Here is a 16,540-nt window from a genome sequence, read left to right as displayed (position 1 = left end):
GCTGGCGGGTGGCCGGGCGGCGGCATGGCGGAGCCGACCGGGGCCGAGACGAGGCCCCAGATTCGGGTCACCGTCAAGACCCCCAAGGACAAGGAGGAGATCGTGATCTGCGATCGAGCCTCGGTCAAGGAGGTAGGACGGCTGGCGCTGGAGGGAGGAGAGCGGGAGCAGTGCGCGGAGGGGTCAGCGCTGAGATGGAGACCTCGGGGCCGGCCTGGCTACGGTACGGGCCCCTGGCCGGGGCGGAGCCCACGGGAGTCCCGGCAGCGCGAGGGCAGACGAGGCGGGTAGGGGGCGCCCTGCCTGGGCTAGTCCGGCTAGCGTGGAGCGGCTTGGAACCGGTTTTGGCCGCGCTACCAGGGCTGGGGGCGTGGTGGGGGAGTGTGGGGAAGGGACACCTTGCAGGCGGGCACCCGAAAAGGTCTAGGCTTGAGGAGAGAGTGCGCCATGGTGGAGGTTCCAGGCGCCGAGGCACAGTGCGCCCCGAGAGAGTTTGCGGCTAAGCTTCCCCGGAGAGTCGCGTGGCGGGGGTGCTCTCTCCGCACAGATCCTTCCTGCTCGCAAATCGAAACGGTTGTGTTGTTCAGTTTTCTGCTATATAGGATCTATTGAGCGCAGTAGAGGATCAACAAAATGATGCTGAATGAGTGAGGGACTATTGCTGGTGTTTCCCCACTGCTTGAAGCTGCTCCAGAATTGCACATTGGGCGGGGCTTAGGATAGGCCATCTGGTTGGAAGAGAGGAATCTTTTGCTTAGCAAGTGCACTGTTTATAATTAGAGTACATGTTGTGTTGTGATTTGGAGGAGCTGGTAGACTCTAGAGAGTCTAACTCACTCAGAGTAGCCTTTGGTATCACTACTGCTCTCCCATGCAAGAATTTACAGTTAGCTAGGCCGTGGCAGCGCACGCCTTTAATCCCAGCACTTGGGAGGCAGAGGCAGGCGGATCTCTGTGAGTTCGAGGCCAGCTTGGTCTACAAGAGCTAATTCCAGGACAGGCTACAAAGTTTCAGAGAAACCCTATCTCGAAAAAACAAAAAAAAAGAATAATTTACAGTTCTCCCGGAAAGGCTGAATTGGAACACAACTCTTATTGAGAGTATGTCTGATGGAGACATTGATGTACAGACCTGAGTTCCTAACCCCTCTCTGATCCTTATCTTAAAAAAATCCCAGCAGAGGGGATCTCTGTGAGTTCAAGGTCAACCTGGTCTATATAGAGAGTTCCAGGATAGTAAGGGTTACATAGAGACCCTACCTCTAAATGAATAGGTGATATGGAGACAGTAACACACTGACTTACTCAACAGCCGCATCTATTATAGTTCTGAGGAAGCTGGGGCTAAAGTGCCGAGAGAAACTGCAAGTCAAGGGAAAGCTGGAGAGACAGTCCAAGCCCCAAGGCAAGCTGAAGGAGTGTGGATTGGGAAGGCTGCCCAGGAAGTAACCCTCTCAGAACTGGGTGGCGGGCCAGAAGCTGTCGGGTAGATAGCAGCAGGGACTTGCCAGAGTTGGGAGACTGTGTAGTGGAACTAATCGAAAAAACAGATCAAAAAAATTGTTGCTTATTGCATCTAGAGGGGCAGAGTTGAGAGTAGAGTCCTGGCCGTGGAGTACAGGCAGCCTCCCCAGTGATCTCTGCTTCTTGACCACAGTTCAAGGAGGAAATCTCCCGGAGGTTTAAGGCTCAGCAGGATCAGCTGGTCCTGATCTTCGCAGGCAAGATCCTCAAGGACGGAGACACACTGAACCAGCATGGGATCAAGGATGGGCTCACGGTCCATTTAGTCATCAAGACCCCTCAGAAGTAAGTTCAGTAAGGGAACTGACCTTGCTCCTAAACTGGGACTTCTCTTCTGATCCTTCTTACCTGTTCAGCTGTGCAGACAGCTGTTGGCCAGGCCTGGCCTGGTGCAGGTGGAAAAGGTCCTTCCTCTAGGGGAGCCTGACTGATTGCCTTACTGACACCGTTCCTCTCTACTGATTGTCCCCCCACATCTTGCCAGCCTGGGGTAAGGGTAGGGCAGGGCTGCTCAGGTGTGGCTTGAACTGGCAGCAGCTACACAGCCAGCTTCCCACTTGTTCGCTCTCCAACCATGGTTTTCTGTTGTTTGTCCTCAGGGCTCAAGATCCAGTGGCCACTCCTGCTTCTCCCCCATCCACTCCTGACTCTGCTTCTGCACCCTCCACCACACCTGCCTCCCCTGCTGCCCCCACCCAGCCCTGCGGCTCTGGCAATGCCACTTCAGATTCTGGCAATGGAGGAGGACCCTCTCCAGTGGCTGCAGAGGGGCCCCCAAGTGCTACTGCATCTATTCTCTGTAAGCCTTTAGGGAAGAGAGCACAGCTTGTATTTATTGGAGAGGGGAGTGGGAGTGCACAACGGTCCCTGCTCCTACTCCCACGGGGGTGCTTATGCCAAGCCTAGGGTTAGGGGATCAGTTTACGATGGTTTCCAGGATTTTAGCAGCGAAAGGAGAGATGGGGTGAGAGTCCTGGTGAAGAGCAGCGAAGAGAAAGGCAGGTGGCTGCTTCATTTCTACCTGTGGATTGTGATGCTCAGCTTGACCTCTGCCTTTAGAGAGGTTTCTTTGCAGGAGCTGTGGGTGTGGCGCGAGAGGGACCTGTGAGAAGCAATGAGGGTCTATCCCGGATTCCCAGGCCCTGCTAGATCTGGACACTGACCCTACTCCTTCCCACAGCTGGCTTTGGGGGCATCCTTGGCCTAGGCAGTCTGGGCCTGGGTTCTGCCAACTTCATGGAGCTACAGCAACAGATGCAGAGACAGCTCATGTCCAACCCTGAGATGCTGACACAGATCATGGAGAACCCCTTGGTCCAGGATATGATGTCAAACCCTGACCTGATGCGTCACATGATCATGGCTAACCCCCAGATGCAACAGCTGATGGAGAGGAACCCTGAGATCAGCCACATGCTCAACAACCCCGAGCTCATGAGACAGGTGGGTGTGACAAGGCCGGAGGGAGGAATCTGGGGTCCTCTGTTCTGGGTCCCTGTTTCTTCATTCAGCTCATTCTGTATCTTTGCATACTTGACAGAGCGATGAACAGATACAGGCCAGGAGCTCCTTGGCTCTAAATGAAGTGGGACAGATATGCAGGTAGCACCATATTAATAGGTTTCTCCGCCAATGCAATAAACCAGATCAAGCCAAATTGAAAAAGTAAAAGAACAGGTATATTGGAGCAAAGCAGCTCCCAGGTGAGCCCTTCAGCTCCAGAGAAGAGCCGGAGAAGTCACACAGCTGAACTACAGCAGGGAGCTTATATACTCTGTAGGCGAAGGGTGCTGCTGTGTCCTCCACAAGCGGGGTGTGTGCCCAGTACGGTCAAAAACTGACCATTAGGCAGGGTCTCGGGCTCCTGGCGATTCCAGGGGAGGAGCTGCTGCAGCCGCCAAGAATGCAGAACTGCTTTTTGGTGCCTTTTCTTTGTTGGAGATTCTCTGAGTGGTGGGGTTTGGAGAGAGAGGAGAGGCTTTCTGGATCAAGCGGGAGTGAGCTGGAGGTTCCAGCCAAACATCTCGACGTCTTTGGGTATATGGGCACCAGTTCTGTCTGCCTGTTTCCTGTTAATATGGGACAGTTGGGGGGGGGCAGAGTCAGTGGGCTTGTGTTCAGTGGGAGTTACGGGTGAAGACGCATTGGTTAACCACCACTCTGGACACCCGAGGAAGCAGAGAAGGTGAGTTGCTAGGAGAAAAGAAATGACAGATTATTCCCACCACCCCTCTGAATGGGGCTAGCCACGGGAAGATGGAGATTGTCAGAAAGAGCTGAATGGAGATGTGCCCTGGTTGTGTTGGTGGAGTGACTCAGTACCAGTTTCCGCCAGGCCAGATTTGTGGATACAGTAGCAGCACTCTTTCCCCAGGAAAATGAGGTGTCTGCAAAACAGCTTCGTGTCATAGCAAAGGCATGGACATTTTGAGGGAAAAAAATATAACCCAGAGATAAAGATGAATGAGCAAGACACAAGAGCAGGTAGGGTGACCATCATGGCTCCTCACTGGGACATTCTGGAAAACGGAGGGTGTAGGGTCCCAGTTCCTGGACAGACTGTTGATCCTGGGTAGGTGCTTGCTGCACCCTGGAGAGGTGGCACCAGCACTGATGTCCCAGGAGCTTGGCAGCTGAAGGAGGTGAGGATAACTGTTAGGGTCCCGCCCACTGGGAGCTCTAGAGAGTTAGGGGGTAACTGCTTGAGCAGTACCAGATTCCAGGGAGAGTGGCACAGGCTGGCTCAGGGCAGTTGGCTCCGTTGGCGTGGGGGCAGGGAGATAGCTGTCAGCACGTGAGCTGAGGAGGGACCTTAGGAGGGAGAGGTAGGTTGGGAAGTGCTGGTTGAGGAGGAACAGCCTTCCATAAAGGAGCTCAAAATGGCCTAGGCCTGTAAGAGAGCATGGGGTGACCCAGAGGTGGGCCAAGACAACCGAAGTTCAACAGAGACTTTGGTGAGTTGTTCAATGAGTCCCTTGGCCCTCTCAGCCTTTCCCGGGGATTGTGGGTGGTGGGGGATGTGGAGTTTCTGGGAGATGCTGAGAGTTTCAGGCACTAGCTTAATGACTGACCCTGGAAGTGAAAGCTGAGCCGCTGTCTGTTTGGATGGTCTGTGGCACAACCAACTGAGGGATGATGTGTTTGTGGAGAACCTGAGCCACCAAATTTGCTGTTTCCCTGGAGGTGGGGAACGCCTCTATCCATCCTGTAAAGGCATCAACAAGAATTAGGAGATGTGGAGTTTTTATGAGTGAGCACGTAGATGAAGTCAATCCTTGCCTGGTTGGGATCCTTGGAGCTGGTGCAAGGGCTGGTGTGCTGGAGGGAGGGGCCCTGTGGGTTGGCCTCAGCACACTTTGTAAGAGGAGTGGACCTGTAAAATATGAGCTCAAAAATGGGTAGGGTCAAAGAGGGGCTCTAAGAAGAGGAAAAAAGCCTTGGGTCCTGTGTGTAAGGTTCGCTGAAGGTCTGAGATGGAGAGCACCTGGTCCTGGGGAAGGATGAGACGGCTATTTAAGTAGAACCGTCCGTCCTCTGTCTGTGTGGCCCCTTTATTCAGGACTTGTCCGTCTCTGGCTGATAGCAGGGCTGATAGGAAGGTATCAAAACAAAATGTGTCCTGTGGATCTGGTCTCCAGGCCACTAAGTCAGCCTGGTATTGCCTAAGGCCACTGGGTCCTTGGGGGATTGGTGTCCCCAAGCAGTAGATTATGGCTACCTCTGCCAGGGAGCTGGAGGGTTCAAGAACTTGCTATAGGGGGTCAATTGACAATGGGAGTACCCTTGATAGCGAGGAAGCCCCTTCCCTTCCAAAATAGAGAATGGGCATGGGCTATTAAAAAGCATATTTAGAGTCAGTGTTGATGTAAGCCCATTGACCCTTAGCTATTTGGAGCATTCTCATCAAGGCAATTAATTTGGACTCTTGGGAAGAGGTCCCCACTGGCAGGTGCATTGCTTCAACTGTTTTAGTAGAAGTGACCACCACATAAACCGCCTGGCAGTTTTCCGATCTGTCTATAAGAAAACTTCCATTGGGGCTGGAGAGATGGCTCAGAAGCTAAGAGCACTGGCTGCTCTTCCAGAGGTCCTGAGTTCAATTCCCAGCAACCACAGTAGAAAGAACACTGTGTACATAATAAATAAATGTATAAATGAATTAATAAATGAGAACTTCTATCAACAAAGAGGGTGAGTTGGAGGTCTGTGAGGGGTTGGTTTAGGAGACCAGGCATAAGGCCTCCACAGCTTCTGGGCAGGAGTGGGAGGGGCTATCAGGAGGAAAGGAACAGGGAACCCATGAGGCAGTTACGGGAAGAAGAAGCTGGGAGTCAGAAAAGAGTGTGGGACCAAGGAGAGGCTGGCCCCAAAGCGACTGTGGATAGCACCAGACAAATGGGTATGACTAGAAAAGGGTGTGAGAAAAACCCTGCAAGAATGCAGGGAAGTGGCAAGGTCTTAGGCAGAAAGGAGGAGGTCCCCTCCACTCCCCACCCCAGGACAGAAACTGTCAAGGGAACTGGGACTTGAGTGAGATGTCAATAAAGAAAAGGTTGCCCCATTTTTAACAGGAAGGCGATGACTTCCCGCTACCTGGAATATCACTCTGGGCTTGGCCAAGGTGATGGGAGTCCTCTGCCAGGCTGAGGAGCTCAAAGGCTGGAAGGGTCTCAGGTGCCTGTGCTGGTGGGGCCTGTGCTGCCTGTGCTGGCTGGGCCTCCGAGGAGTGGCATAGAGGACAAGTGCATTCCGACTTCTAGTGGCTGGGCTGCCAGCAGACAGGGCCATTGACCGAGGGTTGGGGCAACAATGGGACCAGTGCCCTTCCTGACTGCATTTGAAGCAGGCCACTAGAGGAGTTGACTTTGGCTGTTCCCCAGTGGCAGAGCCTTGTGGACTTACCTTTGTGGGAATGCCGATGGCCTCAGGGCATTTTCCTAGGCTTGAGCTTGGCACACAGCCTTCTGTTGCAGCTAAGCCGGCCAGAAAGACTCAGCTGCTTCCTCTCGGGTGTTAAAAACTTTAAACACCACAGGGAGGTGGTGGTGCACACCTTTAATCCCAGCAGTTGGGAAGCAGAGGCAGGCAGATCTCTGTGAGTTTTGTGGCCTACAGAGAGAGTTCCAGGACAGGCTCCAAAGCTACAGAGAAACCCTGTCTTAAAACAAGACAAAACAAAAACAAAACAAACAAACAAAAAAAAATCTTTAAAAGCCATTTTCACCAGTTCCTGTATGAAGGTTTAGGGAAGATTCTCAGCCTCTTTTGGTTTTTGTTTGTTTGTTTTTTCTAATACCGATTCATAACAGTGAAATGAAATGGGTAACCAGGACCATGGCTCCCACTGGGGAGGGTGGATCAAGGCTGGTAGAGTAAACCCTTATGATCTCAGCACAGTAGGGGGTGGAAGAGCAGACAGGGAAGACAAACAGGGAGAAAGGATCTGTTGCAGGTGGAGCGGTCATGTAGGATCCCAGCATGACTGGACCCTAGTTAGTAAAAGATGCAAAATGGGTACCTTTTGGGGGGCCCTGCCAAGGTGTGCCTGAGAGAACACACCAGGAACAACAGAGTTCGTGTGAGAGGTTTACTGTTGTAATAGGAGGGGTGGGGCTGCGGGCTGCATCCCTGGCACCTGGCCGCCCGCATGGCTAGCTTTACCCGAAATAATTACACGGACACTGTATTCTTTTAAACACTGTTTGGCCCTTTAGCTCTAGCCCTTACTGGCTAATTCTGATATCCCGATCAACCCATCTCTAATAATCTGTGAGCACCGGTCTTACCGGGAAGATTCTAGCCTACATCCATCCTGGGTTGGAGCTTCATCGCGTGTGTCTGCCTGGGAGAGGGGAGGATGGCGTCTCAGAGCTCACTTCCTCTTCCTCCCAGCATTCTGTTCTGTTTACTCCTCCCACCTATGTTTTAACCTATCAGGGCACGCAGCTTCTTTATTTAATTAACCAATGATCTTCCTCCATCAGTTTACTGGGGAGGGGTAGCGGAGACATGAGAGAGGCAATAGATGGACAAACAGGGAGAAGGGGAATTCCAGCTGGGGTGCAGGGCTCAGGATTAGTCCCTGGGTGAAAAGGCCCTAGAGCTGCCACAACCCCAACCAACAAAACCTGGGCCACTGAGCACTGGCTATGAAGGGCGGGGTGGGAGTGCAGAGCTCAGAACCCTGGATAAGGGAGCTCAAACCATTTGTCAATTAGTGCGAGATAGCCCCAATTTGGATAAATTTTGCAGCAGACACCCCACGGGTCAGGTTTCCAAGCCTATGGTGAGGCATCCCCCACAATAGCCTGGGATGCAGTGGTGGGGGTGGGGAGTCTTTGGGAAGGACACCTCCTTAATGCCCTTGCTCCAGAAACAGATTGGGATTGACCTGGGAAAGGTACCTGGTATCTCTTTTAGACAGTGGCTGGGAAATGGGTGACCCCAAGTTGAAAGTCAATCAGGTCTGGGGAGAGGAAGATATAGGGAGAGGAGTGGGCCCCCCCCCATGGCTGTAGGACCCAGTCTTCCTGTCAGGAAGGCTCAACTCCAGGGTTTCAGCTCCAAGATAAATAGGTTTCTCTACCAACACACACTAAACCAGATCAAGCCAAATTGAAAAAACAAAAGAACAGGTATATTAGAGTAAAGCAGCTCCTGGGTGAGCCCTTCAGCTCAAGAGAAGAGCCAGAGAAGTCACACAGGTTCCAGCCGACACCTATGACTAGTGATCCCTAAGGCTAATCCCAGAATTTCTAGGAACATAATAAGAAAGGGCTTCTGGCCCTACTCAGAGGTGTATCAAAGGTCTTCTAGAAATGTCACCAGGCTGGGCAGTGCTGGTACACTTCAGAGACAGAGATCTCGTGAGTTCAAGGCCAGCCTGGTCTATAAGAGCTAGTTCCAGAACAGCTAGGGCTGTTACACAGAGAAACCCTGTCTCGAAAAACCAAAAAAGAAAAAAAAAAGTTTCACCGAGTGGGGACCCAAAGAAGACAGTGGATGAACCAAGGAGAGAAAAATAATGTTCAAGGCCCAAGGAGCCCAAAGGAAGGGCTAGAAGGGCCAAGACAAGGCCTGGAAACAGTGGCTGGACTCTCCAGCAGGGAAGGACACCTAGTGGAGGTCATTTTCTAAGGTTTCTTCATGTAGTTCTGGCTGTCCAGGAACTCACTCCATAACTAGGCTGGCCTTGACAGAGATCCACCTGCCTCTGCCTCCTGAGTACTGGAATTAAAGGTGTGAGCCACTATTCCAGTTGAAGACCATTTACCAGAAGACAGGAGAGATAGCTCAGTGGTTAAGAGCACTGGCAGCTCTTCCAGATGTCCTGAGTTCAATTCCCAGCAACTACATGGTGGCTCACAACCATCTGTAATGAGATCTGCTGCCCTCTTCTGGCCTGCAGGCATGAACAGAGGCAGAATGTTGTATACATGATTAAAAAAAAAAAAAAAAAAAGACAAGATAGGTGGTCTTACCATCAGGGGTGTGGAGACCAGAGTCTGATTCACTGGCAGGTAGCTCCCCTGAAGATTAAGGCTGTTAAATTGTTTTTTAATTAGCTGATTATTTTGAGACAGACTCTCACTATATAGACCAGGCTAGCCTCAAACTCACAAGAAGTTTGCCTACCTCTGCCTCCCGAGTGCTAGGATCAACAGTGTGTACCACCACATGGCCATGTCTTTTTTTTTTTTTTTTTTTTTTTTATGGTGTAAGGACTTTTTGATCATTTGGTATTTTTTTCCTGCCTAGAACTGTACCTGTTCCACAATAGATTCTTATGGGATGATAAATGAGAGGACAAGATCAGAGTCCTGTGAGCTAGAAAGGTATCTCAGAGGACAAGAACAGGTTTGAGGAGAAGAGGGCAGTCCAAGGTACAGGAATAAGGAGCTTGCTGGCTTCACCGTGACAGCCCTGAGGCTGAAGTGCCACTGCCAGCCACTGCAGAGAGCCCTCATTCTCAGTGTTGCAGAGGGGTGAGTTTGGCTGACGAGTGAGAGGTGGGGTTAAGGGTATCCGGCCTGAATCCTTTCCCTACGCAGTTTGATTTACCAATATTCATAGTGTGGTTTTGGTGAGCCCTGGCCTAGAAACCTGTGCGTGGTTAGCTTCTGTGTTAGGAGACAGCAGGTTTGTGATCCTCTCTGACCCCGTTTTCATATCTATAAAAGATGGGCAGGAATACTTACTCACCTGGGATGGTCATTGTGAGGATGATGTGACTTCGGTTCTTGGTTAGTTAGTTCTGTCAGTGTCAAGCCTTGGTGATGTCATGATGAAGCCGGCAAGCTACTTCTTATTCCTGTTCCTTGGACTGCCATCTTCTCCCCAGATCCACTCCAGTCTCTGCAGTACCTTCCTGGACTGATGGAGCTAGTCTCACAGATCGAATCCCTTACCCTAGAATCTCTCGTCCAGTAAGCGGTTTGAGTCACCACAATGGAATAGTCCAGTTAGGCAGGGAAAAAAACCTGGGCTCCTTCACATCCTCGTTTTCTTACACTCTCTGGCAACTCTGTGGACCCTCTGAGCCTGAGAGAAGGAAAATGCTGCCTAACCGTGTCTAGGAACATCATCCCTCAATTTGAAAAAAGCGCAGGTGGAGTCCGGATTACAGGAGGGGATCTGGTTTGCTGTCCTCCCTGCTGCTGTTGGGTGGTTCTCTCATGTAGACCTACTCCTCAGGTCCCTTTTCCTAGTTTGGTGTTCCTCTGGTTCCAGGGTCCATCTCATATTTTTCCCTTCACCAGACAATGGAGCTTGCTCGGAACCCAGCCATGATGCAAGAAATGATGCGGAACCAGGACCGGGCCCTCAGCAATTTGGAAAGTGTTCCCGGAGGATATAATGCCCTCCGCCGCATGTACACCGACATCCAGGAGCCCATGCTCACAGCTGCTCGGGAACAGGTGGGGCAGGAGGCAAGCAACAGGAGGGCTGGCTGGGATTGGGGTTTCCTACTCCCAAGCTAAACAGGCCCCAGTGCTTTCTGAGGTTACCTGCCCAGTCTCCTGTGGGCTGGAAGGTATTTCCTTTCAAGTGCAGATCCAGCGACAGCCAACTCGGCCAACTCGATGAGGGCAAAATGAATAGAGGTCCCTAGGAAAGTAGGTACGATGGTGTCGAAGGGACATGACATTGTTCTGATGAATTCTTATGTCAGAGGCTCAAAGGTTGGGGGGCTGACCTGGGCTCAGGAGTTAACCAACCCGAGTACAGTGTATCTCAGCTATTACCATGTTTCATCCATCAGGATCACTTGGGGGAACTTGTTAATAATGAGGTTCCAGAGCCTACTTAGGTCTGCTCATCGGGTCAGTCTCTACAGCTTCTGACTTGTTTTGGAGACAGATCTCCTTATGTAGCCCTGGCTGTCCTGGAACTCTGTAAAACAGCTTGGACTCTGACTCATAGAAATCTACCTGCCTCTGCTGCAATTAAATGCTCACTGACACCTTGTTTTTTTTTTAAGACAAGGTTTCACTAGAGAGCTCAGGGTGTCCTAGAACTTGAAATCCTCCCAAGTCAGTGTTCCAAGTGTTGGATGTGTCATCATGGTCAGTGGGGTTATATACTTTAAAAAATGTATTTATTTTATGTTTGGTGTTTTGCCTACATGTCTATTTGTGCACTACTTGCGTGCAGTGCCTGTGGAGGCTGGAAGACAGGGTCAGATAACTCTGAAACTAGAGTGACTGGTGGTTCTGAACCACCATGTCGGTGCTAAGAGACACACTCAGATCCTCTGAAAGAACAGCTGTTGCTCTTATCTGTCTGAGCCATCTCTCCAGCTCCACACATCTCCAGGATTGGGCACTTTTAAAAATGCTTTAGGGCTGGGTGGTGGTGGCGCACTCCTTTAATCCCAGCACTTGGGAGGCAGAGGCAGGTGGATCTCTGTGAGTTCGAGGCCAGCCTGCTCTATTGAGCAAGTTCCAGAACAGCTAAGGCTATACTGAGAAACCCTGTCTCGAAAAACAAAATACAAAACAAACAAACAAAAATTCTGTGTGGAGAATATTGCTCACTGGTAGAACACTTGCCTAGAGTGTGTGAGGCCCAGGGTCAGTTCCTAGCACCACCAAAAGGGGAAAAAAACCAACTCTATGAATATGAGGTGTGGTGTCCCATATCTATAGTCCCGGTATTTAGGGAGATCAGGAGTTCAAAGCCAGCCTAACTACATGTAATTCTGTCTCAAATCAATGAATAAAGTAGCTCAGTTGGTAGATTACCTGGCTAACATGCACAAGGCCCTGAGTTTGAGCCCCAGCAATACAAATCCTAGGTGTAGTAGTAATGTCTCTGTAATCTAGCACTCAGGACCACCCAGAGGCCATGGCCTCCTCAACCTCTGTAATCCCAGCACTCAGGAGGACCCAGAGGCCATGGCCTCCTCAACTACAGACCAGGTTCAAGGCACTTGAGAAACATGATATCCTGTCTCCAAAACAAAACTAAACCGAATAGTCGAGAAAGGCAACAAACAGTCCAGCTAATTCTGAGCGTACACAGTGAAGCAGGAAAAACACTGGTTCTACTAAGAGAATTTGGCATCCACAGACCTGGGTTCACATACCTCTTTCCACTTCCTAGCGGTGTGACTTTCTGTGCTCTCTCCCTGAGTCTCCCTCTCACAGCAGAGGCTTCTGTCACAGCAGTAGCGCTCACACGCTGGTCTAGAGAATAAGGTGAGCGTGGATCTTAAGCCTGAGGAAAGAAATCACTGCCTGTAACCCCGGCTTCCAAAAGGCAGAGGAAGGAAACCACTAGCTCTGAGGCCAGCTAGGCCTACTGGTGGCACACTGCCCCCAGCCCCACCCCAAGAAAAAGATGCATTCATACCCGTAATCCCTTTACTCTAGAGATAGAGGCAGGAGGATCAAAGTTCAAGGCTAGCCTGAGCTACAAGAGACTATAAAAAACAAGCATACAAAAGTTACAGAGGGCCCTAAAGAACTTTGTTTTTGTGAGTTGGACCCTATCAGTATTCACTGCCAGAAACTAAAACCAAAGTCTGGGCGGGGTGAGAGAGTGAGAACAAACTTAGAAGAGAGTGTGGCCTTACCCCAGATATCCCTAATGTCTGATCCTATAGGACAGTTGGCTTGTTAGGTCTGTATTCATTCCATTGAACATCCCCTGCTATACAGCTTTCATAAGGGTAAGGAAAAAGAGCAAATTAACACTGTAGAGTTATGAAAACTTCCTAACCTTACAGGGGTCTTAGGGCCACGTTTTTGAGAGCTGGCGTATAGAGGGATATTATATAAACTGTCCAGGCATACAGTAGGTGCTCAATAAATAAAGGGCAGTTGCTCTGGTGGTTCAGGGAAGAGATTTAGTCTGTAGGTGTGCTAGGAAGCACAGAACAAGTCAAGGAGTACAAGTTGTGGAGACGCGCCGATTGCAGCAGTGGAAATCTGAAATGGCAGTAGCCTGGTTTGTGAGGCCAGTTAACTAGTCTGTGGAAGCCAGCAGCATCTGCCCTCAGCTCAGCAGATTTGTCAGCCGAGACCCCGTGACTCACTCTGAATGACAGGACGGGTGGGAGGGGCTAAGCCGCTCAGCTGGCACCCTGGCTTCAAGGTCTTAAGTGAGCCTCTGTGAATCGGAGCAAGTGAAGGAGGGTCCAGAACCGCTTGGCACACGTGACTCTCTGGGCATACAGGTCCCTAGAGAAACCTCTCTGTCCTGGTTGCTGGAGGGATCCATCTGATGAAGTACATCCTGAGTAGTCTTTGGCAGCGTGGGAGACAGACTGGGGACTCACCCAAGGGACAGAGGAAGAAGAAAACCTCAAGGGAATCCTTAGCCAGAGCTCCACTTCCCTAGGGTTCCGTCATGACTTAATTAGATAGCTCAAATGCCTCTCGGGAACTGAGAAGTGAGGAAGAGAGTTCTGGGGTATCTCGGGGTCACATTAGCTAGTTCTGACAGCCTGCAGCCATGAAGCTAACCATTCCTTACTGAGTTACTAGTGTCAAAGCTGAGGGTGAGAAGGTGAATCTGACATTACCTCGGCCCCTTTGCTCCAAAGCAAAAATACCTCATCAGAGCACAGGAAAGCCTTGTGTGAAGCTTGGGTCCTAGAGGTGAAAGCAGAGGCCCACACTGAGCACACGCAAGGGAAACGGCATCTTTTCCTGCGGGCGTTGGCTGCAGTCACTAGCGTCCTCCCGTTGCTCTCTGCAGGCTGGGATGAGAGTGGAGCTCGTCCTTCGGGACAGAGCAGAGGAGGCTGTCTGGTGTCTCTCCTTTGCCTGGGGAGGGGAGGCTGCTACGTGTGAGCAGAGAGGGAGCCTCTCCTTCGTCCCTCGTTTGTTTCAGTCCTTAACCCAAAACCTTTCCCTCCTCCCAGTTTGGCAACAATCCCTTCTCTTCCCTGGCCGGGAACTCCGACAGCACATCTTCCCAGCCTCTTCGGACTGAGAATCGAGAGCCCCTCCCTAACCCCTGGAGCCCCTCGCCCCCCACCTCCCAGGCCCCCGGGTCCGGTGGGGAGGGCACCGGAGGATCGGGGACCAGCCAGGTGCACCCGACAGTCTCGAACCCCTTTGGGATCAATGCGGCTAGCCTGGGGTCAGGTATGTCTTAGGGTGAAGGAGCTTAGTGGGGTCACATCAGGGCAGCCTCTCTGCCCCAGGACTGAATGGGGTTCACACTGCTTCAGTGTATTGAAAACAGGTGAGACTGAATTAAAGCTACAGAAGGGCTGAGCAGCCTGGGGTAATGGCCCCTTCCTGTATAGGAGGAAGCTTTGTTCTGGCAATGTCCCATGTCCCTGGTAGTGACCTAAGTAACAGCTCATGAGTAAACCAAGCCAACCTCCCAGCTCCATGAACACCTCCGGTACCAGGGTAAATGGGTCAGCATGGGAGATGAGAATTCAGGGAAGGGTTGCAGAGGAATCAGACCACATTCAGGGACAGGCAGATGTGATGTTAGAAGAGAAAGATATACAGGGTTATCATATGCACAGATACAGGACACACACTGCTAAGCCCTAGGGAATTCTCTGATTGGGACAGGACACATGGCTCTGGGGGAGCTTTTGGTAGATTCCCTGATTTCTCTGCATTCCTTCCCCTTAATGTGCTTCTGTTTCCTGATTTATTATCTGTGGTTTGAACGCTATTCCTAAGCATTGAGGGATCTGGGCCATCTCCAGGAGAGGGAAGGACCAAATAGGAGCCAGCTCCACATCCCTGCGCTGGCTTCAGCCACACCATTACCATACCTGAGTGGGACTGGCTTGAGAAGCGGGCCTCTGCTGCTAAGGCAGGTTTAGAAGTCCTCGCCGTTCAGTTCTTTCTGGCTCTCACTACTCTGAGCCTGGGGCAGGTACAGTCCAGAGGAACATAACTCAGTCTTGGTTTCTAGCCAGTTAGCCCTTAGTCAAATCGGTGGGACAGATCCAGGAGACGCAGGAGCGCTTGGACCCGTGTCATGTGCTTGGATGCCTATTCACTGTAGCTTCTCTGTTTCTGACTCAGTGAATAAGGTAGATGAAATGAGGTATCTAGTTTCCATTTGGACCCCTTTCTTCCTGTTTTGTTTCTCCCTCTTTGTTCTAGGGGTGTTCAACAGCCCAGAAATGCAGGCGCTCCTCCAGCAGGTCTCTGAAAACCCCCAGCTGATGCAGAATGTGATCTCAGCCCCTTACATGCGTAGCATGATGCAGACACTCTCCCAGAACCCTGACTTTGCTGCTCAGGTATGTATGAGTCTGGTCAGAGGAGGTGCTGCTGGGGAAGGGTTCCCTGCAACCTAACAGTTGCCACTCCGGGCCAGGCTGCCTAGGTTCATACTCAAGTTTTGCTATTTCGCAGCTCTGTAAGCTAAACCAGTTACTCCACCTCCTGATCTCTGCACTGGAATGGGTGGCGTGGCTCACGGGAGGCACCATGTGCCACTCGTTACTGCTGGGCACACATGTCTGTTCCTTCTCACCGCTCCGCATGCACTTTTGGAGTACTTTGAGATTTCTTGAAATGCTGGTCAGATTTTTTGCAGTGGCAGGAGCACTGAAGAGGGTCTGAAGCTGTGGGGGGCTTCTTAGGGAAGGATGAGCCAGGCCTTCCCTACTCCCTTCCCTCTGGCAGATGATGGTGAATGTCCCGCTGTTTGCGGGGAATCCACAGCTTCAGGAGCAGCTCCGCCTGCAGCTCCCTGTGTTCCTGCAGCAGGTGAGTGAGGGTCGCAGAGGGGAGACCTGGAATCAGGTGACAGGCTATGGCTGCAGCTTATTTGCTCTTCCTGCTCGTTTCCCAACAGATGCAGAACCCAGAGTCGCTCTCCATCCTCACCAATCCCCGGGCCATGCAGGCCTTGCTACAGATCCAGCAGGGCCTGCAGACCCTACAAACTGAAGCCCCTGGGCTGGTACCAAGGTAAGGAGGGTTGTGGGCAATAAGGTTCTCTCTGTCTGTTTGTCTGTCTGTCTGTCTGTCACGCGCGCGTGCCACTGCACCATTTTTCCTTGGGCTGGGTCCACTTTCCTGTTTTGTTCTGATTGCTTTTCCTTCTGGATCTCATTTTTCTTTTCCTTTTTTTTCCCTTCAGATTAAATCTCCCTTTTGTAGCCCAGGCTAGCCTCAAGCTTATGGTCCTCTTACCTCAGCCCCCTAAGTGCTAAGGTTGCAAGCATGTTTCTTCATGTTCATTTCCCATCCTGTTCTGGACTGCTGTCTCCTAACTCTTATTCTTTTCCTGCCTCCAGCCTTGGCTCCTTTGGGACATCCCGGACCCCTGTACCCCTGGCAGGCAACTCTGGGTCTGCAGCCGAGGCCTCCACGCCCTCCCCAGGCCTACCAGGCACGCCTCCTCCCACAGCGGATTCCAGCGCCCAGCAGCAGCTCATGCAGCAGATGATCCAGCTTCTGTCTGGAAGTGGAAATTCACAGGTACATAAGGCAGCCGCCTCGGGCGCCAGGGGAAATTCACAGGTACACAAGGCAGCCGCCTCGGGCGCCAGGGGAAATTCACAGGTACACAAGGCAGCCGC

The 16,540-nt window shown here is 51.5% G+C and overlaps 1 protein-coding gene across 2 annotated transcripts in view; it reads left to right on the top strand.

Annotated features, from left to right (window-relative positions):
- The first annotated feature begins 18 nt into the window (after positions 1-18).
- Positions 19-16,540, top strand: part of Ubqln4 (ubiquilin 4) — a 19,276-nt gene continuing 2,754 nt past the window's right edge. For both annotated transcript variants that reach the window (XM_005356858.3, XM_026784068.1), the window contains exons 1-10: positions 19-132; positions 1,658-1,809; positions 2,124-2,323; positions 2,705-2,967; positions 10,284-10,442; positions 13,895-14,120; positions 15,111-15,250; positions 15,639-15,722; positions 15,811-15,926; positions 16,256-16,439. In XM_005356858.3, the coding sequence (XP_005356915.1) occupies positions 25-132; positions 1,658-1,809; positions 2,124-2,323; positions 2,705-2,967; positions 10,284-10,442; positions 13,895-14,120; positions 15,111-15,250; positions 15,639-15,722; positions 15,811-15,926; positions 16,256-16,439 (1,632 nt within the window). In that variant the 5' untranslated portion in view covers positions 19-24. The remainder of the gene's footprint in view (positions 133-1,657; positions 1,810-2,123; positions 2,324-2,704; positions 2,968-10,283; positions 10,443-13,894; positions 14,121-15,110; positions 15,251-15,638; positions 15,723-15,810; positions 15,927-16,255; positions 16,440-16,540) is intronic.

Source organism: Microtus ochrogaster, chromosome 21 (genome assembly GCF_000317375.1).
Source record: "Microtus ochrogaster isolate Prairie Vole_2 chromosome 21, MicOch1.0, whole genome shotgun sequence".
Lineage (NCBI taxonomy): Eukaryota > Metazoa > Chordata > Mammalia > Rodentia > Cricetidae > Microtus > Microtus ochrogaster.
The sequence above is the reverse complement of the archived record's forward strand: the minus strand, read 5'-3'. Positions and strand labels throughout refer to the sequence as shown.